This window comes from Melitaea cinxia, chromosome 18 (genome assembly GCF_905220565.1).
Source record: "Melitaea cinxia chromosome 18, ilMelCinx1.1, whole genome shotgun sequence".
Classification (NCBI taxonomy): domain Eukaryota; kingdom Metazoa; phylum Arthropoda; class Insecta; order Lepidoptera; family Nymphalidae; genus Melitaea; species Melitaea cinxia.
In genome coordinates, this window is record NC_059411.1 from 13,997,084 (window position 1) to 14,024,343 (window position 27,260).

Below are 27,260 nucleotides of genomic sequence, written 5' to 3' on the forward strand. Positions count from 1 at the left end.
CTACAAAAAAAAAATGAAAACTATAAAATCTCAATAATATTAGTTTGAGAAGCACAATTCTTAAGTCTTTATAACTTTGTTTTTGGTGATTTCGTCCAATATCTTTCTTGTTACTAAAGCATATGAAATATCATATGAAATTGACTATGTAATTATGTATACTTTTTATTGGGAACCAGTCATAGACAATTACTATTTATGTCCGCCATTCATTCTTTTGAGTTGCTTTTTCGTTTTACGATTTCGTAGAGAGCACCATTTGTCACTGAGTTCGACGCAACATCATAGTATTGTTAATTACGTAGAAGCAGAGTATTCAGAGTAAGCTGCAAAATCAAAATCTGGACTTATCAAACCTGTGCCAATAACAATTGAGTGTAACAGATTTATAATTCACCTGAGACGAGATCGTATCTTAGATCCAGTGATGCTTTTACTTGCCTTTAACGTTATCGGTCGCGACGTTTTTTCGAGTGCCTGATGGTGTGGAAACTATGTGCGAATAGCGATACAATACAGAGGGACTCAGCATGGGGGCCTTTTTAAACAAGCCCGAGACTAAGAAGTACAACGAGAGCGGAGAAGGTAACGGTCTTCGCTATGGCGTGGCGTCGATGCAGGGCTGGCGCGTTGAGATGGAGGATGCACATCACGCGCAGCTCACTCTAAACGGAACATTATCGGACTGGTCGTATTTCGCTGTATTTGACGGCCATGCGGGTGCACGGGTATCAGCTCACTGTGCGGATAATTTGCTCGAGAGTATCCTACAAACTGAGGAGTTTCGGCGAGATGATATTGTGGAGGCGATACGTGCTGGTTTTCTCGACCTAGATAAGAAGATGAGAGAGCTGCCTGAGCTTTCGAACGGCGTGGAAAAATCTGGATCGACAGCAGTCTGTGCGTTTGTCTCTCCTAAGCAGATATACATAGCTAATTGTGGCGATTCTCGAGCGGTTCTGGCACGGAACGGAGCACCGATATTCGCGACCCGAGACCACAAACCGGAGTTGCCCTCGGAAAAGTCTCGTATAGTGCAAGCTGGTGGTTCTGTTATGATACAGCGCGTGAACGGCAGTCTGGCAGTATCGCGGGCGTTAGGGGACTACGAATACAAGAAGGTGATGGATCGTGGGCCTTGTGAACAGCTTGTGTCGCCGGAACCCGAGGTGTCAGTACACGAGCGGCTAGAGTCTGAGGACGAGTTCCTGGTATTGGCCTGCGATGGAGTGTGGGACGTGATGAGCAACAAGGCTCTGTGTGCATATGTGCACTCGTTACTGCAACTCACAGACGATCTTGTGGCTATCACTAATCAGGTCATCGACACCTGTCTTTATAAGGTAAATATGTTAACTGTAATTTAATATGTTTTCTCAATGATTACACTCCGTTTAACTGCACAATAATTACATTTGTCAAATAAAGGTTTTAATCTGGTTAGTGTTGCAAAAAATCAATGGAAATATGAAACAGTGGAGTGAAAAGTCTTTAGATCAAATATGTACATTGATTATAACTTTCATTTTAGAAATATCAGAAATGTGTGGTACTTATGATCAAATAATTACTAAACACTTCATTCCTAAGGAAGACTCTAAAAATTTTGGCATGTTTCCTATGAAGTTTTCTGCTTTAAGTTATTTGTCTTCTTTTTGTATCTCAAGTAATGGCGCTACTGACAAATATATTGTTTATAAAACCCGAGATAAGTAGTCGTAACCTGATCACACACAAAAGTAACGAGGAATGATTATTATATTGTAACATTTTTAACTTAATTAGGGGTTTGATATTAAATTATTTGACATTGACCTTACTAATATAATTAAAGTAATACATAAACTGAGATCAAAAAATAAGTTACAAGAAATAAATATTTACGATAGGTTGTCTTGTTGTTGTGTTTTTTAATCTTTAAATGTCATGATATTTTTTACACAGATAATATTTTGCACGTAAATGTTAGCTAATAGTATCACGTTCAATTAAGTAGCAAATATGTGTGTAGATAATCAAAGATCTGCTTTGTGTGCTGGTGTAAGGAATTAGAATTTATCAGTTAAAATTTAATATGTAATAATAACATTATAATATTAATATTTCTGGATAAGATAGCTTTTGAGGTAAACAAGTTAGCTAAAGATCTGTAATTCTGGTTATAACAATAAATTCTTATTTTACCCAAATAATTTACAATATCTTAACCAGCCAATCTGCATGGCAGTTTATCGGTGGAATTAAAGTAATACAAAAAGGCTGTCAATAAAACTATCTGATTTGTAATAGATGACAGATAAAGATTTATTATATATTTCGTTCATTTTGACCATTCGTCTCCGCTTTTGTTGGATATGTTGATTTTTAACATCCGAAAGTTTTAATTTGATTGTTGAAGCAAACGAAACCTAACCACTTCACCTCCTGCTAATAAATACTAGCAGTAATTTATATAAGAAATAAAATTTATCTGTAAGAGAAACAGGCACTTAATTTGACAATAATTTATTTTTAGAGCTTAAGTTTAATAGCTTAATAGCACATAGGGTTTGAACTAAAGTAGATTAATTACAGTCTTATGTTTAGTTTACTTTTATATATGTACAGTAAATAATTGTGTTTGCTCGCAAACGAAAAAAAAACCGACTTCAATTACATCGAAGAGTAATACAATGTAGATCGACGAAAAAATAGTCAAGTAACTACGCGTCATCAAAGATTACTCAAAAAGTAGTTATCAGATCTCGATAAAATTTATATGTGAACACATGATAAACATCAGCTTTCGACTAAATTAAAAATTATCAAAATCGGTACACCCAGTAAAAAGTTATTACGGATTTTCGAGAGTTTCCCTCGATTTCTCTGGGATCCCATCATCAGATCCTGGTTTCCTCATCATGGTACCAAACTAGGGATATACCCTTTCCAACAAAAAAAGAATTATCAAAATCGGTACATCCAGTAGAAAGTTATGCGGTATAATACAACGTAGGTCGACAAAAAAGCGTCAAGGAAAAACGCATTATTAGATATAACTCGAAAAGTAGTTGTTAGATCTCAAATAAATTTAAATGGGACCAATCGACACAAACCACCTTTCGAATAAAAAAAAATTTGTCGAAATCGGTCCACCCGGTCAAAAGTTCTGATACATAAAAAAAAAAAACAGTCGAATTGAGAACCTCCTGTGTGTGCTGTGTGGCTACGGCACTAAAGAATTTAGCCACCCCCTCTCTTCTCGTGGGTCTCGTAAAAGGCGACTAAGGGATAACAAGGTTCCACAACCACCTTGGAACTTAAGAAGCCGACCGATGGCGGGATAACCATCCAACTGCTGGCTTTGAAATACACAGGCCGAAGACGGGCAGCAGCGTCTTCGGTGCGACAAAGCCAGTACTGCGGTCACCAACCCGCCTGCCCAGCGTGGTGACTATGGGCAAAACACATGAGTTCACGTTATTTTTGGCGTAAACTTGTGGAGGCCTATGTCCAGCAGTGGACTGTATAGGCTGTAATGTAATGATGAGAACCTCCTCCTTTTTGGAAGTTGGTTAAAAAACTATACAAATATGACAAATGGCATGTGTAACAATGTAAATCAGTTTTACAATTGCAACTGTATAAAAATCACATTATAACTAAAAATAAGATAAATTCATTGATTGATTGAGTATGTAATGTCTCATTGCTTAGTATAGGCATTTTCTCCATGTATGGAAGGGTTAGAGCTCTAGGTGAGAAAATCATGCATACTCATTTTTTTTTTGTTTTAAACAACTGGGTCAGTAATTAAGCATACAGCTTACCTGCAACACCAAAAGCATAACAAGCATTTTGCCAAACCTACCTTCAATCCCCCCACTCATCTTACTAACTGTTTGCGCTTACATGAATATGAATATGAATAATTTGTTAAATTAATGCTAGATTATTCGACTCCATTTTTGATGGCTTCGATTCTCTCTTGCAAGTAAAGTGACGCCTGGGCAGGAACGGTGATACCAGTTGTAAAAAACTAATTTACTGTGTTGCAACTTTATACAATAAAACTTTAACTTAAAATATGTATAATAAAATCTTCTTATTAGTGACAGCCTAAACACTAACCATAGAAATACATACTACTTGTAAACAGTATTATTTAGCTGTGGTTTCGAAGAATTGAAAAAAAAAAAAAAGAAATATTGTAATATATATTCATATATATCAATATTCATGTTAAATAGAATACAATGCTATGAAGATATAGGGATTTGATGTAGGTATTACCCTTGAATGTCTTAAAAACAAATTCAATTATTGTATTTAAATAGTATGTATTGTTCTATGTTAATAATTCTTCTATGAGCAGAAGAAAAAACCCATGAAAAAGTATAAATAGCTCTTTATATGTAAAGATATGAAGATTATCCAAAAAGTGCATTACTACATCAGTGTATTGTTTAAGTAAGGTTATTTATTATAATTATGGTTATTAGTTAAATAGGAATATTTAAAATCTTAAATATTATCACACAGCATAGATAAAATATGATTTTGAAATTACTATATCAGTTGACAAAAAAAATCTAGTTTTGAAATTTATTTTCTCGTTTCAATGTTCCATCTTCAACAAATGGAAAAAAAAATGTAAATGGTATATCAGAATCCTATTACTAATACTGCTATCTGTCTGTCTATCTATAGAGATAGCTGCTATCAATCAAATTTAAGTGGGACCATGTGACAAGCACCGCCTTTCAATTAAAAAAAGAATCATCGAAATCCCAGTAAAAACTTAGTAATAACTGAAGTATATAGCAGGAAATATCCTGCTTAAAATCTGGAGCAGCCTGACTAGGGAAGTACCACGACCTTACAGAAGATCACAGCTAAATAATTCTGCTTCCAAGCAGTGTTGTGTTCCTGTGATGAGTAAGGTTACCAGAGCTTTTGGGAGGGATTGCGGGTAGGTTCAGCAACACGCTTGCAATGCTTGTAGTGTTGCAGACGTCTGTAGGCTGTAATCGCTTGCCATCAACCCCTAAGTAGATAGTAAAAGTTTTACAGTATAAATTTATTTTTTTTCGTTTAATAATCGTCAAATAAAAGCTAGTTTTTTAAAAAGGTTTTTTTTTACTTTTAATTTATTTGAAGTCTGGTAATATTTAAAAATTGCATATTGGTATCAATCCATTATTTGTGAAATCCACTAAGGGACTTGAAAAGTAACAATTACATCTTATTTTACTAAGTACAGAAAGGCATTATTAACAAAAAAAAAATTAATAGCTAATTTTTACAAACATAATTAAACTAAAATAGTGACAACATGAAACCTATATATGTATATGTTATAAATAGGTCATGCAGCCTTAAAATATCAGAATCAAAGCTATTATGTATTGTTTTATTCGTGCAATAGTGGTAATTGTGTCACCCAGTCTTTTAAGCCCGCTCCATTTGTGGTATAACAATGAGTTCATTCATAACAGATTGTCAATATCTGCAGTACTATTCATTTTTGCTTTGACATAGAAAGTAGTGTATTTGCTTATGTTTTTCTATTTTTATTGGTTTAGAAGATCCTTTCAATTGTTTAGGGTGATGTTATATTTACTGTTCATTTAAAATATAATTTATTTTTATTTTAAATGTAAAAAAAAATTATCTGACATGTTAGGATGCTACCCAAATCTCACACAACATTAATTTTTGAGTGTACGTTATTTTTGAGACTAATATTTTCTTCAGTTTCCATAAATGATATAATTTGAAAAGGCACTTTTAATCTCGTCAGGTTACTGTGATGACTCTGTATAAGATAACTATGCAATACATATATTCCCCTAAGTTTTTTTTTTAGCTTCGAAAGGACGATTGATTCTGCAGTATGATTTTTCTATATGTAGCGTGGTTTAGAAGACGTCTGTAGAGAACATGGTGATAGATGCTTATATACTTTATATAAAAACCGTTGTAATTAACTCAATTTTAATTATATTTACACACGACTAAAAATATATATATACAATATGTTCTAAATTAATTCCTTTTTATAGGTACAGAGAAAAATATCCATAAACCTAACCAAGACATAAATATTTCAGGGTAGCAAGGATAATATGAGCATCGTGTTAGTGGTGTTCCCCGCCGCACCGAAGCCCAACCCAGAGGCCCAGCGAGCCGACCGAGAATTAGACGAAACGCTGCGACAACGACTCACAGGTTGCTATTACTCTCTACTGCATGCCTGCGCGCACACGCGGACCGACAGACAGACAGACGGCAATAGTAGCGAGGTGCAGGGTTAATGTATTTGTAATAGGGTTTTATATGGTCATTTTCTTTAAATTATTTGTCATTTTTACTATTAGAAGTACTTATGTCGAGGCCCCCCCGGGAATAAGAAATTGAGGGCCCCCATTAAAAGTCTATAGAGCAATTGTAGTAAGGTACAGTGTTGATGTTACAAGTTTAATACATTTAATTACATGCTAATTTTTTTGTAAATTATTTATTGGCATTGTATTAGAAGATACGTATGAATTTTTATGACGAGGCCCCCGGGAATAGGAAATCTCGAGGCCTCAAGAAAGGTCTATAAAGCAATAGTAGCAAAATGCAGGGTTGATGTAATACTTGTTTAGATTGGTTTTGTACGTTTTTTGTTAATTATTTGTCGGTATTACTTCTAGAAAATACACATGTACTTTTATGTCGAGGCCCCCAGGTATAGGAAATTGAGGGCCCCACGAAAGATCAACAGTGAGTTCATATCACTGTTAAATAGGCTTACTAATTTTATTTATTTTTATTATTATTGAGTTTAAATTAATATATTTTGTTTTGCCTTTTTGATAATGAGAAACCATACTTTGAAATATTTAGGGCCCCTGGTTGCAGTGGGGCCTGTGAGGAAATATACATTGTAACTAAGTAGTATGAAGATACTAATAACACACGTCTAAAACGGAATAAATAATGTTTATAGAAAATGGCCCTTAAGTGTGGTCTTAGTTTTCATCATACACAGATAGGTCTGATATAAACGTATAGTGTTGGGTAAGGTGGTGTTGGTATTAAAGACAAACAATTATCAGATAAAAATGTGTCATAGTTTTGATTTTAGCGCAATCAAGTACTAGAGATATGTGTAAAGTACCGTTTTGATTATATTACAGAAAACCAGTGTTTATATATACATATTTATTTGATAGGCTGCATTTATTTCTAAAAACAGGAACGCTGGAAAGGTAAAATATATAATAATAAGTTGAAAAAAATATTAATAATTTTGGTAATATTATTATTATATTTAAATGATAATTAATTTAATAAAAACCCTTTTAATATAATAAAAACTCATTACAAAGTAGAATTATTATGAGTAGATTATTAAACAATTATATAGTGAGAAGTTCAAGAGAAAAGTAATTTAAAACAATTATCATACATTTTACAATAATTATCTTTATTACATTAATACATAAAAATTATAAAATATATTACGTAGTATCTACATAATAATAAAGTTGCCTTAAAGTACGTCATTTTAAGAGTGATTCATATTGTGATAAAAATATATAATCAATGTTATCGGCTCACAATCTCTGAGCATTTTAGTTAATTATTTTTATACGATTTTCGTGTATTAAATGAAAATTAACAATGTTATTACGATTCAAGTTTCGAGTAACTCTTACGTTTAAACTATTATTAACCGTTTTGTACGTATTTGCAGTTTCAAATTTTTTTCGTGTCTTATATCTAAAAACTATAAATATCTTTTAATTTTCCACTTGTGTATACAAATTCAAGGATTTATCGATTAAATATTAATCGTAAGTTAATGCTCATACGATTAATTTCTATTCATAACATAACAATTTATATAAATTAAATTTTATCCACGTGCCAAAACTTTGTTTACAAAATAGCGCCATTATTATTACGTAGTTTTTTTTTAGAATTCGAATTTGGAATCTTATCAGTTCGATGATATTACCAACGGTTCTTTTTAATCAAATTTATAATGATAATCAAGTAAGCTAGGTTATCTTTAAATGTTTTTAATGTGAATCGATTTCAAAACGCATCTTAGACTAATATCATCAGTAATCATTTCATTTACAATATTAATATCGTAAACAGTTATTTGTTACTTGACTTCTCTCCGCCGCTTTACCCTCCTGCATTATAATAATATGATTATGTCTGACCTTTTTATTAACTGACTTCCTAAAAAAGGAGATTCTCAATCCGATAGTTGGTTTTTTTTTTAATGTTAGCTCAGAACTTTTAGATTTTTTGAAATCGAAATGTGGCGTGTCATGTGGTCCCATTTAAATTTAATTGAGATGTGACAAACACATTTCGAGATATATCTAATAATGCGTAAAATCAAATGTAATAATTATTATGACATTAAAAACTATTTTAAACCAACTTTGAAAAAAATTACAGTGTCTATATTTGACATAGTTCCGTAGGACACGAACCAAACAGATTGCATTAATTTCGTTTGCATGATCTAGTTTATCAAACGACAGCTTTGCATGGAATGATACATATTATGTATGTAGTAACCGATATTCGTAGGTTTCCGCTTTACATATTCAAGCTATGAACACATATCGACGCCAAGAAATACTACACCAACTGAATTATACTCTAAAACACAAAGGTATTATGTTTTTCAGGGAAAACTGATCTTCTTTATTATATTTCTACTGTTACTAGTTAGCTTAATGATCTACTGACTTTTAACCGAGGTAGGGCACAGCAGGAAATTTCCTCCTCAAAATATGAAGCAGCCCGACTGGGGTAGCACCTCGACCTTATAGAAGATCACAGCTAAATAATACCGTTTTCAAGCAGTGTTGTGTTCCTGTTGGTGAATAAGGTGACCAGAACTCCTGGGGGGATTTGGGGGTTGGGTCGGCATCGCGCTTATAATGCTTCTGGTGTTGCAGGCGTCTATAAGCTACGGTAATCGCTTACCGTCAGGTGAGCGGTACGATTGTTTGCCGACCTAGTTGTATAAAAAAATACTGAATGTTATTAAAATTGCGTTAGTAATGTAGAAATTATCGATACATTTTTCTTTTGAAGCCTGTTGTATTTCTATAAACAGAGTTGGACTAGTATTCCGTCTCTTAAAAGTAGTGATTTGTGTATTAAAAAAAAATTGTATACAAAATATTTGATTATTCGCGATTAACCAGATTCAATGTTAATGCAAGTTAATTTATAAGGGATACAAAGAAAATATTTAACTGCAAAAAACAACCAATGCTTTTATTCGTTACTCTAATGTGATGTCACGATAAATACATACATACTACATGCGATTGGCGGGCTTTACCCGTGTGATTTAAACCCGTCGTCGTAGGAATGTCTGAATAAATATAACACAGTTTTGTTATTTCTCTAGCTATCTACTTCGTCATCATCATCGTCATTTCAGCCTATCGCAGTCCACTGCTGGACATAGGCCTCCATAAGTTCGCAGCCAAAATGGCGCGAACTCGTGTGTTGCCCATAGTCACCACTCTAGGCAGGCGGGTTGGTGACCGCAGGGCTGGCTTTGTCGCACCAAAGACGCTAGTGCCCGTCTTCGGCCTGTGTATTTCGGTCGGCTTTTTAAGTTCCAAGGTGGTAGTGGAACTGTGTTATCCCTTATTCGCCACTTACGACACCCACGAGAAGAGAGAGGGTGGCTATATTCTTCATTGCCGTAACCACACAGCAATCAAAGCACAGTATCTACTTAACGATATTTAATTGCTATCATTTATATTAGAAAAATAATGTTGTGAACTGCAATGAACTGAACTGGTCTCTTTTTTAATCTAGGAAAAATATTTGAGCTTAATTCACTACGCTTCTCTACTGCAGATGATTTCCCTTGCATTAATAACGATCGCCATCATCATCGTCATTACATTGTGATGACAACCAGGAAAAATTATTTTTATATATCACAAAAGATGCTAATTTTTTATTTCCATAAATGATACACACAAGTAGATATACACAAAATCATTAAGTCGTTTAGATTACAGTGCATGCTAAAATGCTAAATAGATCCAAAATACACTCGATATACATAATTTCATATATGTACACTTATAAACAAAATCTTACGTAGGTACATTGAAGAATTCATTAACCTTCTTTCGTGACAATTGGGTAAATTATTCAATTAACTGACGACTTCTACTAATTTGTTTATTTTGCACTGGGATTTTTCCAACATTTAACTTTTTACCTTGGCAATGAAATAATTTATAATAAATTTATTGGCGTCAATATTAAAAAAACATAGATTTTTTTTATTTGTTGAATAAGTAAATATGAACAATTTTAAATTAAATATTAAATTTGGTAGATTTCAATTTTTGGTGTCAAATATTTTGTTGTCTGATTTATGACAACCCTAAGTACACAAATTCAAGTATTACAATTATTTTTTATTATGTTATCTATACAGTAATAGTCATTACGTAAATAATATTTTACTTACACTTGTGACTTAAACGTGACTTACCGCGATTGCGATTATTCGACAACAAATATCGGGAAACACACTTATTTACATTTTTTTATACTATGATTTTGAATGCATATGATTACCGTAGTTTATAGACGCTTGTAACACCAGAAGCATCGCAAGCGCGTTGCCGACCCTATCCCCAATCCCCCCCAGAAGAAGCTCTGGTCACCTTACTCACCACAGGAACTCAACACTGCTTGAAAACAGTATTATTTAGTTGTGATCTGAGATTGAGTGTCAATATTTTAGTGCACGAAAGTTAACGTTTTAAAATTATAATGAAAAAATAATTAATCACTTACAAATTTATTACCATTTCTTAATTATCATAATTACCATATTTAAAAAGTAACAAAAAAAAAATAGAATTATATTATAAGATTTAAAAATATTACATTCATAAATTCAATTATTTAAAAAAAACTTAAATCATTAAAATGACAATTGTAGGTACAGGATAAACCTACTTATTCAATTATATTTATGAAGGAATGACAGGACTTCGTTGTCAGTACTTTCTATTTATATTTCTTTTAATAATAATGTAACTATCTCGAAGTTTCTGCGCTTCTTAATAAATATACAGATCACAATGCCTCTATTCCGTTTGTTTCTCGTATTCAATTCAGCCTGGTGAATATACCTTTATTACGAGTGGGCTTTGTAATGTACGGATGAACTGTCGCGAACTTGAAAGCAGCGTAGGATGTACAGTAAGCATTGCAAGGAGGCCATTCAATCGCTTTAGTTCTACATTAATTTATATTTTTATTTTTTAGTGCAATCAAGACAAAAAATTGTAGTTACGTTCCTTGGTAGTAGTGAGTTTAAAAATTAAAAAATTTCAACAAATTATATTACATTGTATTATATTAGGAGCTTTCTGAAGCAAGTTTTTATGTAATTATAATATGATTTAAGCGTTCCCTGAATTTGCCGCTTTATTCTTTATCCTACCTTGTCCCATTTCTAAAACCACGTCTAGACAAACGAACATATTCTATCACTAATTATAGTCTTTTGAAAGTTTACAAAATTTTGTGACCCAAGATATCCTGGAGGGATTGGGGATAAGAGATTTACAACGCCCTTACGATGCTTCTAGTATTACAGACGTCTATAGGCTACGGTATTCGCTTAATTCGCTTACCATCAGGTGATCCGTACGGTTGTTTGCCGACCTAGTTACATAAAGAAAAAATATGACAAAGTAAATGACCACATACTACAACAGTCGTAGCTTGCATGGCCTCTTTAACGTCGATATGATATGAGCATATATAATGTCAGCGAAAGGACAGTGACTGTGCCGTAAAGTGAACGCTCCTTTAGATGCTGGAACTAATTTGTCATATTAAAGTTTTTGTCTTATTTAACATTGGATGATCTAAAGAACTGATTATCATTGATAAAAAATCTGTTTCGTTTTAAATCCTGCTTGACAAAACTATTTTATATTTGTGTGTGTGATAAAGGTTTCTGAATACGAAAATTTTAAAACAAGTCTAATAATGTAGGTATTTACAAAATATTAGATGTCTAAATTAATTAACCCATTGTTATTTCAGCTTAAGAGTGGCATTTTTTGTTATTTTTAAAGCAACGACTATCGTAACTAAAACAATTAATTGTGAATGACGATAAAAACTTTTTCGTGTATTCTTACAAAGAATCACTTTAATTACTATATGGAATTAGTTTTCAGAGATTTAGTGATGTCTCACGTCAAGTTTATATTTGGACGTTTAAAAAGCAAATTTCAATTAACTGTCTTTGATTTTAGTTACTATAGATATACGATACTTCGTGTATAGAGTAATATACGATTCTTAACATCCCTAGCATAGGCCTCTTTCTCGTCATCGTTGGCGGAACTAAAAACTTTGTACCCCTTTTTACGAAAATTTCACTGACGGAGGAGTATGAAATTTAGCACACTTATAGTTTATATAGAGTAGGAGTGCAGAATGCTAATATTATTTTAAACAAACATCCACACACTACCACGTATTTGACACATTCACTCTTTTGTAACTTTGTTTAGAAGTTTTCGATAACAGAACCTTAATAATGTTCAAACTTTAAATTTAAATTATTTATCGTCGAAATTACACTTAAGGTACTTTAAAACAACAGTACCTTTAGTTTTTTACAATTTAATCTCTAATAAAAATATAATATTTTTCTTTTGTAAACGAAAAACCGGCCATGTGCGAGTCGAACTGGCGTACTAAGGGTTCCGTACAGACAAAATTATTAAAAATAATTTTTTTAATGATGTAACTATAAATTTATACTTTTCGCAATTTTTCATTTATCCGTACTATAAGACGTTGCTTCGTACCAAATTTCAAGATTCTGAGTTTACGGGAAGTTCTCTGTAGGTTTTGATTCCCTTGTGAGTATCGAAAATTTGCTACATGTGTTGGCTTCGAACTTTGATTTTTTCACAGTTCCAAGGAACAGTAGATTTGAGTTTTTGATATGAATTTGAGCTTGATGCCTCCCACGTGTCCCTGAGAAAAAGGGTCTTGACAGACAGACGGACAATAAAGTGATCCTATAAGGGTTCCGTTTTTTCCTTTTGAGGTACGGAACCCTAAAAATCGGGGGCATATTATTGGACTTGGATTGGAGAATGGAATGGTTAATGTCGACTTTTCGGTTACGACTATGTAATGACGTTTGAAATATATTCTCAAGATTTCAAAATATCGGATATAGAAATAGTTTTAAGGAAAGCCAAATGTATCTTATATTACTAAATTTATGTACTTTAAGATTTACACTCAAAGACACATTTACTGTTTAAAAGTGTTTTCCATATAAAGTCAATTAGTCGTAGTCTTCCTGTGCACTACTTAGTAAAAATCAAATAAAATTTTGTCTATAGTATACCCTATATTGTAAATTTAAAAATTTAATTGTATTACATGTTTATCTTCAAGAATAAGGGCCTATTTTACCAATTGTGGGTAACGCTATTCGACGGATGACGACACAAATAGACTTTGACAGCGGGAGGTAGAATAGGTCGGTCCGTTTCACCACAATTATTATGCAACTTTAAGATGTTCATCATCATCATTACAGCCTATACAGTCCACTGCTGGACATAGGCCTCCACAAGTTTACGCCAAAAACAACGTGAACTCATGTGTTTTGCCCATAGTCACCACGCTGGGCAGGCGGGTTGGTGACCGCAGTACTGGCTTTGTCGCACCGAAGACGCTGCTGCCCGTCTTTGGCCTGTGTATTTCAAAGCCAGCAGTTGGATGGCTATCCCGCCATCGGTCGGCTTCTTAAGTTCCAAGGTGGTAGTGGAATTGTTTTATCCCTTAGTCGCCTCTTACGACACCCACGGGAAGAGAGGGGGTGGCTAAATTCTTTAGTGCCGTAGCCACACAGCACAAGATGTTAATTTATATGAATAGAAATGTCTCATAAAGATATAATTCGATGGTAAAAATGAATAATAAAAACTTTACTGTCGGATACTGTCATCTGTCAAATAGTGTTATCGACAACTGGTTGAAGATGGCGCTAAAATTTACATAGTTATAGAAGAGTTCATATACATATGAATTTATTTGTCAGAGAGACACTTCTTTAGAGATTTTCTTAATTACCTACCTCCCCTACTTGTACCAATTTCCTTAGATATAACTTTATATGTAACTTGACCAAACTCTTTTGCTATAAAAGTCATAATTTTTATAAATATTAACTTTTTTTCTCTTATTATACTTAAAACGTATTTAATAGTTACGATCATCATGCGAGTACATACAATTTTCAGCTTCGAAATATTAATTTCATTAGAAAAACGATTCAATTTCTTTATACGAGTACAAACGTTTAAAAATGGTTTAAAAATATTTTAGCTATTTAATTTTCATCTTGCCTTATTTACAAAATAATATGAAATATTAGCATTGTTTTCTATAGGAGATGACATTATTTATTTATTAGTACTTAATTAATCAACTTTAACTTAATATAAGTCTTCACAGCCCGTTTTAAAAAACTTATCTTTTACTCCGATTACTATTGATGGTTTGTGAAAACACAAACTTTTTGTTCAGAAAAAAACTTCCCAGTTAAAAAAAATGAACACGATAATTATATTAAATTAAATTAATTACAATGTAGTACAGTACGGTCCATATAGTCAAAAAGCGATTTATTTTAGGGGTCGCCGATTAATCATCCCGCATCTGTTGATATGTGGTTAGGTTGTAGATTAACCCCCAAACCAATTTGCATAACCCCCAGCCAACAATCATTGAATATATTCAATAATAAATAAATAAATACATATGACACCTAATTAGAGCCTTCCCCTTTCACTTTGACATTTCCTTTTTTTTCGGGATAGACGACACTACGTCTGCTAACATTTAAATTTCGAAAATGATTTTTGAAATTGAACCGTTAGGAACAATTCGTTTTTTGAATATCGAAAATTGGCTTTAGTTAATGGATATTTTACTATTGGTAATATAACTTTACAATTCAATGCATTTCTTATCTATTTTGATTTAATGATTCATAAAACACTTTAGTCAGTGACGTAAGATCCTTATGTTCACTTGAATCCTAGAATATATGTATTAATTTTACCATGAATCGTTATCAATTGTAATATTACTTGCGTTTACAGTTTATTTATGTATGTGTGCTGTTTAATTTATATAGTTATAAATTGCTGTGATTGTTGATAGATTTGTTATTTTTTTTTAGTATTTTCGTTAATGGGTGTAAATAGTTTGTTTAAATATCTAGTGTATTTTTTCTTTCTTTTATTGATTGATTGATATCCCAGTGTAGGTCTTTCTCCATGTAGAAGGGTCGGAGCTTAATTTATTATTATGTGTGTGAATTTTTTTATTGTATGTAATACATTTATTTATGTGTGCTATATTATTGCATATTTATTTGTTGGTAATTATAATTTATCATTTAGCTAATTTTCGTCGGATAAAAAAATGTTTTTAAATAGCAGGTTTTCATGATCATTTCACAAACTAAAGAAACACTCTATCTGTTAAAGATATAAGAAAAGTGTTAAACGGTAGTTAGTAAAAGTAACATGTGTTACCTTTACGATCACAAAAATGTGATAATAAGTGCTCCCCATGTACAAGTTCATTATGTTGTCAATTTTTACCTTTGTGATATTGTAGAGTTCAACGACCATTATACCTAATAAAAATAATTCATATAATTATATTATAATAATATTTACATTGTTAAAAATTTTATTATTAAAGTCAGTTTTGAAATATTATTATAGTTTCATTGCTTTAGTCCTAACTCTTATGATTTGTTCGTTGCTAATTGGCGTGCTAGTTTTTTTTTACTACGTTTTTTCAAAAAGGGTTAAAGCAATGAACGTCCGGTCGTCGCGACGTCTCACCGACGAGTGGAGTTTTTCGAACGTTTCACGCTAATATAAGCGAAGCCGTATAACGCTTCGAGTAATCCTAGCTGTCTTTATCGATCTTATTTTCGATTTCAGTTGAGGGCTGTCGACCGGTTCGAACCAGTAATTTCTTGATTTTATTAGACGTAAAGCAGCGTTCTAGATTGAGGAGAGTTTATTAACGTCGCTCGGTCAAGGGTGGATTAGGAAATTACCTTACTGCAAATATATGACCTTATAGCAGATCCTAAGATGCTTAAAAGTTCATAAACATTATTAAAACTGTTTTATTTAGTTCACTGGTTTTCAATGGTGGTGAAAGAGCACAGATAATTTTGCCAATGTAACGCAGAATGGAGAAGACAAAAAGTAGATTGATCGGTACGGTCGAGAATACAACTTTTGTTAAATTTTGAGGGCTTAAAATAGTAATGCTTAAGTTAATAAACATGACATAAATGTTGAACTTAGAAATGTATACGCAGATATAACAATTCAATTTGTTTAATTCCCCGGCAACCCTGTTGCCATAAGTTTTAATGAAGTAAATAGTATCTCATTACATAAGTTAATCAAAATTTTTAACTGATAAGGCTTCATAATGAAAATGTAATTATATTATATTTTCAATATTGTCAAGTTGTGTGGCTACGGCAGTAAAGAATATAGTCACCCCCTTTCTTTCTGTGGGTGTCGTAAGAAGCGACAAAGGGATAACACAGTTCCACTACCACCTTGGAACTTACAAAGCCGACCGATGGCGGGACAGCTATCCAACTGATGGCTTTGAAATACAAAGACCTAAGACGGACGGGCAGCAGCGTATTCGGTGCGACAAAGCCAGCCCTGCGGTCACAAATCCGCCTGCCCAGCGTAGTGACTATGGGCACCACACATGACTTCACGCCATTTTTGGCGTAAACTTGTGGAGGCCAATGTCCAGTGGACTGCGATAGGCTGAAGTGTGTTTGTGTGTGTGAGTGTGTGTGTCAGTATTAGGCTAAAATCATCCAAAAATATTTCGTAATCCATAATTATAATATTATAACTAAAGTACGGTCCACGCTGTACGTAGTACACACTATTCATGCGGTAATTCGCCTCGCTCCAGGCCAATTTCTTTGTTTGGTTTCAATCACAAAATTCTTTTTACAGTCGCGTGCAAAAGTGTCCGGTCGAAGATAATTTCACGATTAAGTAATGTTTAAAGGATGCAAAATGAAAACACAAATATAGCATCGCAAAGTTCTTTTATTAGACGATCAAAATGTGTTATTTTAAAAACATTTCACAACTATTCATAATTATTGATGACACTTGTCATAATTCGAAAAAATTTCCCTTCATTAAGTGTCCGGCCACGGATTGCTCAGTATACACGAGAAAATATAATGAAACCTGTGCAAATGTGAAATATTTAACTGAGGTAGGGCACAGCAGGAATTTCCTGCTCAAAATATGGAGCAGCCCGACTGGGGTAGTATCTCGGCCTTACAGAAGATCACAGCTAAATAATACTGTTTTCAAGCAGTATTGTGTTGCTGTTGGTGAGTAAGGTGACCAGAGCTCCTGGGGGGATTGGGGATTGGGTCGGCAACGCGCTTGCGATGCTTCTGGTGTTGCAGGCGTCTATAAGCTACGGTAATCGCTTACCATCAGGTGAGCCGTACGCTTGTTTGCCGACCTAGTGACATAAAAAAAAAATATTTCTCAATATTTGGTAGCCATACTCTCTTATACACTTTTTGCATACCGTTCCAGTGTTGCAGGCACGGCTAACGGTAATTGCTTACCATCAGGTGGACCGTACGTTTGTTTGCCACCTCAGTGGTATCATCATTACAGCCTATACAGTCCACTGCTGGACATAGGCCTCCACAAGTTTACGCCAAAAATAACGTGAACCCATGTGTTTTGCCCATAGTCACTACGCTGGGCAGGCGGGTTGGTGACCGCAGTACTGGCTTTGTCGCACTGAAGACGCTGCTGCCCGTCTTCGGCCTGTGTATTTCAAAGCCAGCAGTTGGATGGTTATCCCGCCATCGGTCGGCTTCTTAAGTTCCAAGGTGGTTGTGGAACCTTGTTATCCCTTAGTCGCCTCTTACGACACCCACGGGAAGAGAGAGGGTGGCTAAATTCTTTAGTGCCGTAGCCACACAGCACCTCCACAGCCTCAGTGGTATAGAATAGGATAATATATATTGCAGGCGTCCATAGCACACGGTAACTCCTGACCATCAAGTAGATTGAATGCTTTTATACTACCTTAATTTTATTACAAAAAAAAATATCTTAGTAAATACAGGCGTCTATAGGTTACGGTGACTGATTACCATCAGCTTTTGTGCCGCCCTAGCGGTATTAGAAAGTAATATAATCCCTACTAAAATATTATAAAATGTGAATGTAAGTTTGTTTGTTACGCTTTTACGCGAAAACTACTTAACCGATCATCATGAAACTTTGTACACATATTCTTGGAAGTATAAGAAGTAACATAGGATACTTTTTATATATAAAAAAAAAAATTAATAGAGTGAAGCCGCGAGCTAGTCTGGAATAACGGAGAGTTACTTTTACCACAGAAAAGTGTACGGTTCATACGGATTACGCAAACGTAGTAACGGGTAACAAAAGCTAGTTAAAAATACGCAGTTTTGTATCGTAACCGTATTAATAAAATAACGCACACATAGACATAGCTTAGAAAGTCACGAGACTCGCAAAGGTTACGTCAAGGTTGAAGGTTTCAAAAAAAATAACGAATTTTTTTACGTGATTACAATTTTGTACTCTAAACCCTGTGTAATAAAGTGGTGGTTTAGGAAAGTGTTACGTGTCGCGGAGTAGTCGAGGAAGTGCAGAGATCGTATACCTTCTATTACAATTGTAAAGTTTAATGTAATCTTAATTAATGTATCGGTTACATTATGCGTGTAATGCTTTTTCTTGAGCGCCTTTTTTTTAAACAATGGTAATTGTAAATTTTGTGTATAACTATTTTACTTATGACGTTGGTTAGATCTACGGTTTTTGGGTTTCGAAAGTGAGGGTAAACGGAACACTTATTAAGATATGCTTGATTTTAGTGAGTTGTTATGAAGATTTATATATTCATCTCTTTTGTCACGGCTTTATTTTTGTAACAGTAATATGTTGACTTCCAAAATGTCTGGCGAAAATTAAAGCAAAAAATATAGGAAATCGTTCATGAACAATTTTCTTTATTCGCCTTTCTAGTTATATTTGAAAAAATTGTTAAAAAGGTCAGCATTTTTAAAATACTGTCAAATTATTTTGTTTTACTATAACAAATATATTCTCTTACTACGAGACCCGATGCAAAATAGTTCGTCTAGTATGGAAAGTAGTGCAAAGCGTAAAATATAGAAAGTAAATATTGACAAAATAATTAAGAACGTTTAATAAAATGTAAACAACAATTCGAAGTTTTAAAGTTTATTTTAACATAACTGAAATTCTTTCATGACTTTCGCTTCAGCCTGTAATATCCCACTACTGGGCATAGGCCTCTTTTCCCATGTAGGAGAAGGATCAGAGCATAATCACCACACGCTGCTCCAATGCGGGTTGGCGGATATATTCCCTACTATGAGTAACGATCGCTATCAGGTGTACATGATAACAACCGGGACAGACGGCTTAACGTGCTTTCATGACTTTACATGACATAAATTTTTTTTTTTTTTTTAAACATAATGTAAACGTATTCGTCTACCCTTGTCACTCACGCAACATAGTTCGTTTACCACTTAGTTGTGTCGCCTTTGCTCTCAATGACTGCTTTAATGCGAAGAGGCATGGTTGCAACCAACGCTGCACACTTCTCAGGCGTAATTGACTCCCAGACAGCCAAGAGTTTAGCCTTTAAGTTGGTCTTCGATCTTTATGGATTTTAACGGAGAACTTTTTTCATTTTCCACCATAGGGTTTCGATCGGCGACAAGTACGGGCTGTCAAGTGGCCATTCGATTGTACGGATGCTTTTCGCAAGTAGCCACGTCATTGTTGTCCTTGCAGTATGGCAGGAAGCACCATCCTGTTGAAAAATGAAGGAATCTTGATGCTTGAGTAACGGAATAGAGGGCAGTAAATTCTCTTCCAAAAGGTTTTGATACCTTGCAGAATTGATAGAACCATCTACAAACTGCACCAACACCAGCAGACATGCAGCTCCATATCATAAGAGACGCCGGAAACTTGACTTTGCGTTTGAGACAATCAGTATGAAATGCTTCATTTTTGTTCCGAATCACTTTTTTCCTTTCATCGCCGACTATCGCTTGAAATTTGGGCTCATCACTCCAATCATACTACGCCACTGATCGGAAGTCCAATTTAAGTGATCACGAGCAAACTTCAACCTCTTTTTCTTTTGTACAGCAGTCAACAGTGGTTTCTCCTTCTCATCTCATCACAGCCTATATAGTCCACTGCTGGACATAGGCCTCCACAAGTTCGCGCCAAAAATGCGTGAACTCATGTGTGTTGCCCATAGGTTTCTCCTTAGCGGTGTAAAATCCGTAACCCATTCTTTTTAGGACTCTTGCAAGTATCAACTGAGACGTCTTTGTGAATCACGTCCTTCCATTGCACCGTGAGTTCTCCAGCTCGAGCACGACGATTATTTTTGATAATTTTCTTCAGGATTCTGTTTTCTGCTCCACTTGTGATGCGTGCTCGACCAGTTTTCTTCAAACAAGAAGACGTTCCATTCTTTTTATAGTGCTGAATGATAGATTGGACTGTAGACCTGGGAAGTATCATCATCATCATCATCATCATCATCATCATCATCATCATCATCATCATCATTACAGCCTATACAGTCCACTGCTGGACATAGGCCTCCACAAGTTTACGCCAAAAATAACGTGAACTCATGTGTTTTGCCCATAGTCACCACGCTGGGCAGGCGGGTTGGTGACCGCAGGGCTGGCTTTGTCGCACCGAAGACGCTGCTGCCCGTCTTCGGCCTGTGTATTTCAAAGCCAGCAGTTGGATGGTTATCCCGCCATCGGTCGGCTTCTTAAGTTCTAAGGTGGTTGTGGAACCTTGTTATCCCTTAGTCGCCTCTTACGACACCCAGGGAAGTATCAAGTCTTTAGATATTTGGTAACTTGATTTGCCAGCATCGACCCCAGAAACTATTCGCTTTAAAAGCTCTTCACACACGGGTTTGCCACGACCCATTGTTATTTGAAACTAATGAAAAAAACTGAAATTTTCAGAATTTATACTGTTTTACTTGACAAATGATACAGAATTGCTTTTACAAATTTAAATTATGCAACATAATAGTACAAAGAAGGAATAATCACCGATAGACGAACTCTATTGCATCAATTAATAATTTTGAATTAATATTGAACTATTTTGCTAATAACTTCTTCGAATTTAAAATAGAATATGTATAAATTTAAAAAGCTAAAATAGTTTATTGGTTCATAATTAAAAAAATGGCATAATTAACGCGACATGCGATAGTAGAACAGCTTAATATTTTATATAGATATACAAAAATAATGAAGTTAGAAAAAAATCTCACAGAGAAAATTTTACACTAGACGAACTATTTTGCATCGGGCCTCGTAGTACAATAACAAATCAAATTCACATGCTAACACACACACTGTTGTCTTTTCCAATGGTAGACAATTGCCTGTTTTGGCACATAGAATATTTATTAAAATCAATAATATGTTATTCAATGTCAAATTAAATCGCTTCGTTTACGCTTTAGCCTTTAATATCTCACTGTTGGGCATAGGCCTCTTTCCCCACGCAGGAGAAGAATCACAGCTTAATTATAAATCAAAAATTATTTTATCTAAGTAGTCTTCAAAAGCACTATTGAATCGTTACTTTACAAATAAATATTGTATTTATTTTAATTAATTACTTATAAAAAGTGAAGCAGCCACCGCTTCGAAATGTAGATTCTGCAGAGAAGAATCGAAAAGAGACTTCGCAGTTGTTTTAAAAAAAAATGTTAGAAACCGGACACATGTTATTGTCAAATGCATTATTTTTATGCAATAAAATGGCGCTATAATTACGAGTAATATCAGTATTTAATTAATAAACCGTTATCGCATCGTTATCATCTTGTAAGTAATTATTTGTAGACTAAACATGTATCGGTTCAATGAAAATTGATATGTTTGTTGATTTATGATGGTAATTTTAAAAGGAGATGTAACTTAAAATAAGTTGTTTGAGTTAAAAACCGGTAAACATATGAACAATAGTGATGTTATGTTGTCAATATTACTGCGAATTAGAAAATTCTATTAATTAAAATAGAATTTAAAATTTATAAAGAGCACAGAAGTACTGTCAATCTGCTTAGAATCAAAATATTTCTCAAAAAAAAAAAGAAATAAAAAAATTATAATTTTAACACAAAAAGCTTAAATCCTAAAATTTATCCTTTAAAGATTTTTCTGTTGAGTTGTTATTAAAATCATATTTGTGGTTTTACAATAAAGTATAAAATATTTAAATAAAAAGTGTATATATTTTAGTATTTGTAATATTTTATTTGTTCATGCATCTCCGTGCAGTCTACATTCTGCAACGCCTCGGGCGATAGCCCCCATCTGACCCTATTATGAGACACGGACACGGAACATAAAATCTTTGCGTGAAATAGGCCACCCACTTGGAACATTTTAATATAGAAAAAACTAAATATTTTTCATTTCTCTTACAGGTAACGTTACATTTACAAGTAGTTGGTATATTATATTTATTTATAAGGTTTTAAGAAAAATATAGATATGGTAGGAATTAGTGTAAAATTATTTGAATAAGACCCAAGATAATAGTCATCCCGGTTTCACACTACTAAACGAGAAACTAACTAAATGATAAATGAGTATCGAAAAGAAACTAGCTGAACGTCATATAATAGTACTTTGTATTTATTTGGATTTTACATACCATTGAACTTTTTTGTCTTTTCTGGTAAATTATAAAAAAATCTAACTTACTCGAAAAGAAATCACAAATGTTTATCTTTAAAACATAATTTGTAATGTAGTTTTTTATACTAATAAACATTAAATTAATATCAATTTATTATGGTATTTGATATCACGTTTAATGTTATGTAAAAATTCTGAAAATTATAGCATATAATTATAGCAATAATAACTTTTCGTTCTTGGAAAAATTTATAAAACAATTGTGTTTGCAGGCGAACAAAAAAAAACCGACTTCAATTATATCGACAGTAATACAACGTAGGAGGTAGACGAAAAAATAGTCAAGTAACGCATTATCAAAGATTACTTAGTTGTAATCAGATCTCGATGAAATTTAAATGTGACTACATGATAACATCTGCTTTCGATGAAATTAAAAATCTTCAAAATCGGTACACCCAGTTAGAAGTTATGCGGATTTTCTAAAGTTTCCCTCGGTTCCCTGGGATCTCATCAGATCCTGGTTTCCTTATCACGGTACCACACCAGGGATATCTCCTTTCCAACAAATAAAGAATTATCAAAATCGGTTCATAAACGACGAAGTTATATCCGAATATAATATATATGTATATATTCGGTCGAATTGAGTAACCTCCTCCTTTTTTGAAGTCGGTTAAAAAATAAAACTATTTGTAATAATATATTTATAATATATATAAATTTAGTTGTGTATATTTCTCTTGAATTAGGCATGTTGAAAGGTTTATACGTTTAACGTTGACGTATCGGAAATCAGCACGAAACACGTCAAAGCGTCATACAGTTTCAGGGAATAACGGTTCTCAGTAATTCGTTATTGATTTCGTCCAATGTTACGTGGATTTTTAATATTTTAATGTGTGATACGATAACTAAGCGGTTTTAGAATATTTTTAGTCGAAAAAAATAGAATTTTTCGATTTTATCTCTATTTTTCTTAATTTTGCTGTCATGTTATATACATCAAGGTATAGGATTAACTAAGTAATCATATAAATATGTAATATAAAATATTATCGAGATGTTTACAAATTTGTGATAGTCGCACTCGTACGTGACAATTAGTATTATTGTTTTTTGAGTATGTATATTAAAATCAGCTTTTTAAGCACTCCGTTGTTAAATTGTGTTATTATTTAGTAAGTAGTTCTAGAATAAAACATAATAGCACCGTTGCGGACTACATCTCACACGGTATCTTATTTATATATTACGGTTATTCATATTATTGTTATAACTGTTACTGTACGTACTGTACGAGATTCGCTTCTTTGACGCGGGTCAGCCGGTTAGTCAAACAACCGTACGAGTCCTCACAGACTGACTCTACTATCATCTTGCCAATGGGTCGCGATCGACCCGGGTTGCAAGAAATGATTGACCGACACAGCTCTACCTCCTCTGATTGAGAGGGAGAAAAAACCATGGTTAAATCCGCTTATTACGTCCATTTGTGAATTTGTATTTACGATTTTGTTCGTGTAACACAGAACACACTAGTAAACTTGTACTTTATTTGCTTTAGTTTCTCCATTGATAGAAAATGTTTTTTTTTTAAGTCTAAAATTTTCCAAAAAGCGGTGTTGACATTTCCAAATGTGATATTTTTAGACCTTTTTTTTCAATCATAATATTATGTTAAATTTAAATCTGTATTTTGTATAGTACTTAAATAGTATACTATGAAAAAACCCAAGTTATTGAACGATGTGCGCTTTCGTACTATGGTATTTTTGTATCGACTATTTTGGCTGCATTTCCAGGGATACCGGGAAAGTACAGTATCAGCCTTTAGTCAACTAATTACACTGCGACGCGACGTTGGACATTATGTTAAACTTATTTTACCTTAATAATAGATACGTTTTAACGTTTATCGTTTGTATGTATAGTGATTATAGTACTAGCTTAATATTGTGTTATTTAAAAAAAAAAAAAAAACTTGAAATATAGTCTTCTTCAGGGTTAATGGCTTTCAATAGTGCTAAATGAGTACAGATGATTTCGCCAATGTTACGTAGAATGAAATGTAGTAATAAAGCAAGTTAACGCTTGACACTAACGCCTCTCACTGAGATGTGAGTTCTGTTTCGGCCTCCGGAAACACATGTATTTGTGTTTGCACGCTAACAAAAAAAAAAAAACATTTTAATTACATAGATAAGTAATATAATCTAGGTACACGAAAAAATAGTCAAGTAAATACGCGTTATCAAAAATTATTCAAAAAGTGCTCGTCGGTTCTCAATTAAATTTAAATGGAGCTATATGCCAAGCACCACCTTTCGATTAAAAAAAGAATAATCGAATTCGGTCCACCCAGTGAAGTTCTGAGATAACATACAAAAAAATATATATTCGAATTGAGAACCTCCACCTTTTTTAAGAAGTCTTTTAACATTATAACCATAAACGCCCAAACTACGGCAACCATATCTTTGTTGTATATTTTTATATTAATAATGTCTTCTAATTTTGATCTCACACATCTTTATCTATTTTTGATATAGAACCAGTAGACTGCCATTTATCAGTAGCTAAAAACAGCAATCTTCTATTTTTTAAATTATATTTCAAATTTTTTATCTATGTATGTCCACTTCAGCCTAATACAGTCCACTCCTGGACATAGGCCTCCAAAAGTTTGCGTCAAAAATGGCGTGAACTCATGTGTTTTGCCCATAGTCACCACGCTGCACGCTTTCTATGTATGTACTAACTCTAAAATGTATAATTTCTTTCCAGCGCTAATACAGCAAAACTCCGGTCAGGAGGAGGACGTGTGCTTCTCCAACGTGCTCAAGGAACTCGTGAAGGAGAACATACCCGGTCTGCCGCCCGGTGGTGGTCTAGCTGCTAAGTGAGTTGATAATTCTTACTTTTCATACTCTTTTGTTATTTGTTGGTCGTCCTTTCTTTTACGGTTCCTCTGTCAAAAGATATAAAGAAATATATTAATTAAACTCTTCAATGTAAAGTAGAAAAATAGTATAGGATAAGAGGTATTGTTTTTATTTTTATTATTATTTAAATAAGAGATGTCCTTTTTTTTCTATGTTAAGTAGAAAGAAATTTTTATAAAACGTGTACCGTTATGTCTTATGTCAGTCGTAACGATAATTTATAAAATTGAAATCTTAATGAGTATAAAAGAATATACCATATTTAATATGTGATTGTAGAATGTGGTTAGCTTGAATTAGAAAATAGGTAGAGTCAAATATGTCAAATATGTAAGGATATTCGTCGTGAGCAAAAGTCGAGCCTAAATCGACCGAGAATAATTTTCAAAGAAGATATTAAGAAAGTCTGTTTATCAGAGGAAGAAAGTTAATAAAATCAAGCTCTCAATTTGCATGAATTGAATTGGCCTTAGACTTATTTAATGCTATTCAAAGACCTCTTATTGTATAGGAGTTTAATCCACCAAGCCACTTCACTTCGGGTTCGTTAATGTTTTCCCTACTCCGGGGCGCTGCGGAAGAACCCACAAGAATATATACCCAGAAAAAAAAACTAATTTTTGTACAAACACAACAATTCACGCCATTTTTGGCGCGAACTTGTGGAGTCCTATGTCCAGCAGTAGACTTATTAGGCTGAAGTGATTAGTGAGTGATGTTATTATAGGCATTTGTGTTGGTAATATTTGCTACTTCCCTTACGGGCCTTTCATAAATTACGTCACATGTTAAGGGGAGTAGTACAACAGGGGTCTCATAAATAGGACAAGCTTTGATAAGGGCGGCAGAGGGGACCAAAAAAAGCTTCAAAATCGTGTGACGTAATTTATGGATGGCACGAATACTATTATGGATAGTAATGTAATGTATTTATGGACACCAAGCGGTATTTACACGGGTAAGAATATAGGTAAACTTAAAATTTTGTCTTATTTTTGTCTCGGTTTGCGTATAATAAAAATTGTCGTTATCTTTCCAGGCAAGCACTACTGGACAAGATATACAGGGAGTTCTACCCGGAACACACTGACAGCTCGGATACGTTCGACTGTCAAGCGGAGCTCGCTGAGGCTTTCGGAGCGAACTAGACGCCGAGCGCTGCCTATTGAGACTTAAAACACGTATCGACACCCGCCCGGTAACATGGGGGGCTGGCGTGCAATACATTATTAGCTTTTTATTTTATTTATTTATTTATTTATTGCACATAAATAGTATAATTCACAGTAGTACAAAACATAAATAATTTTTATTGATTTTTATACCTTTTTTAATAAATGAAAATACTATTTATTTCGCCATAAGGTGATTTATACACACTTGATGAATATTAAAAAAAT

At 33.6% G+C, this 27,260-nt stretch overlaps 1 protein-coding gene across 1 annotated transcript; it reads left to right on the top strand.

The window, feature by feature from the left end:
* Positions 1 to 413: 413 nt before the first annotated feature.
* On the top strand, positions 414 to 27,176 carry LOC123662229 (protein phosphatase 1B). Its single transcript, XM_045597101.1, has 4 exons — positions 414 to 1,343; positions 6,093 to 6,210; positions 25,703 to 25,817; positions 26,900 to 27,176. The coding sequence occupies exons 1-4, from the start codon at positions 531 to 533 to the stop codon at positions 27,006 to 27,008; spliced, it is 1,155 nt and encodes a 384-aa protein (XP_045453057.1). The 5' UTR covers positions 414 to 530; the 3' UTR covers positions 27,009 to 27,176.
* The last annotated feature ends 84 nt before the right edge of the window (positions 27,177 to 27,260 follow it).

Coding starts and splice junctions, on each gene's coding strand:
- LOC123662229 (XM_045597101.1), top strand. CDS start 531: ATGGGGGCCTTTTTAAACAAGCCCGAGACTAAGAAGTACAACGAGAGC. Junction 6,211..25,702: donor GCTGCGACAACGACTCACAG/GTTGCTATTACT, acceptor ATTTCTTTCCAG/CGCTAATACAGCAAAACTCC. Junction 25,818..26,899: donor GGTGGTGGTCTAGCTGCTAA/GTGAGTTGATAA, acceptor TTATCTTTCCAG/GCAAGCACTACTGGACAAGA.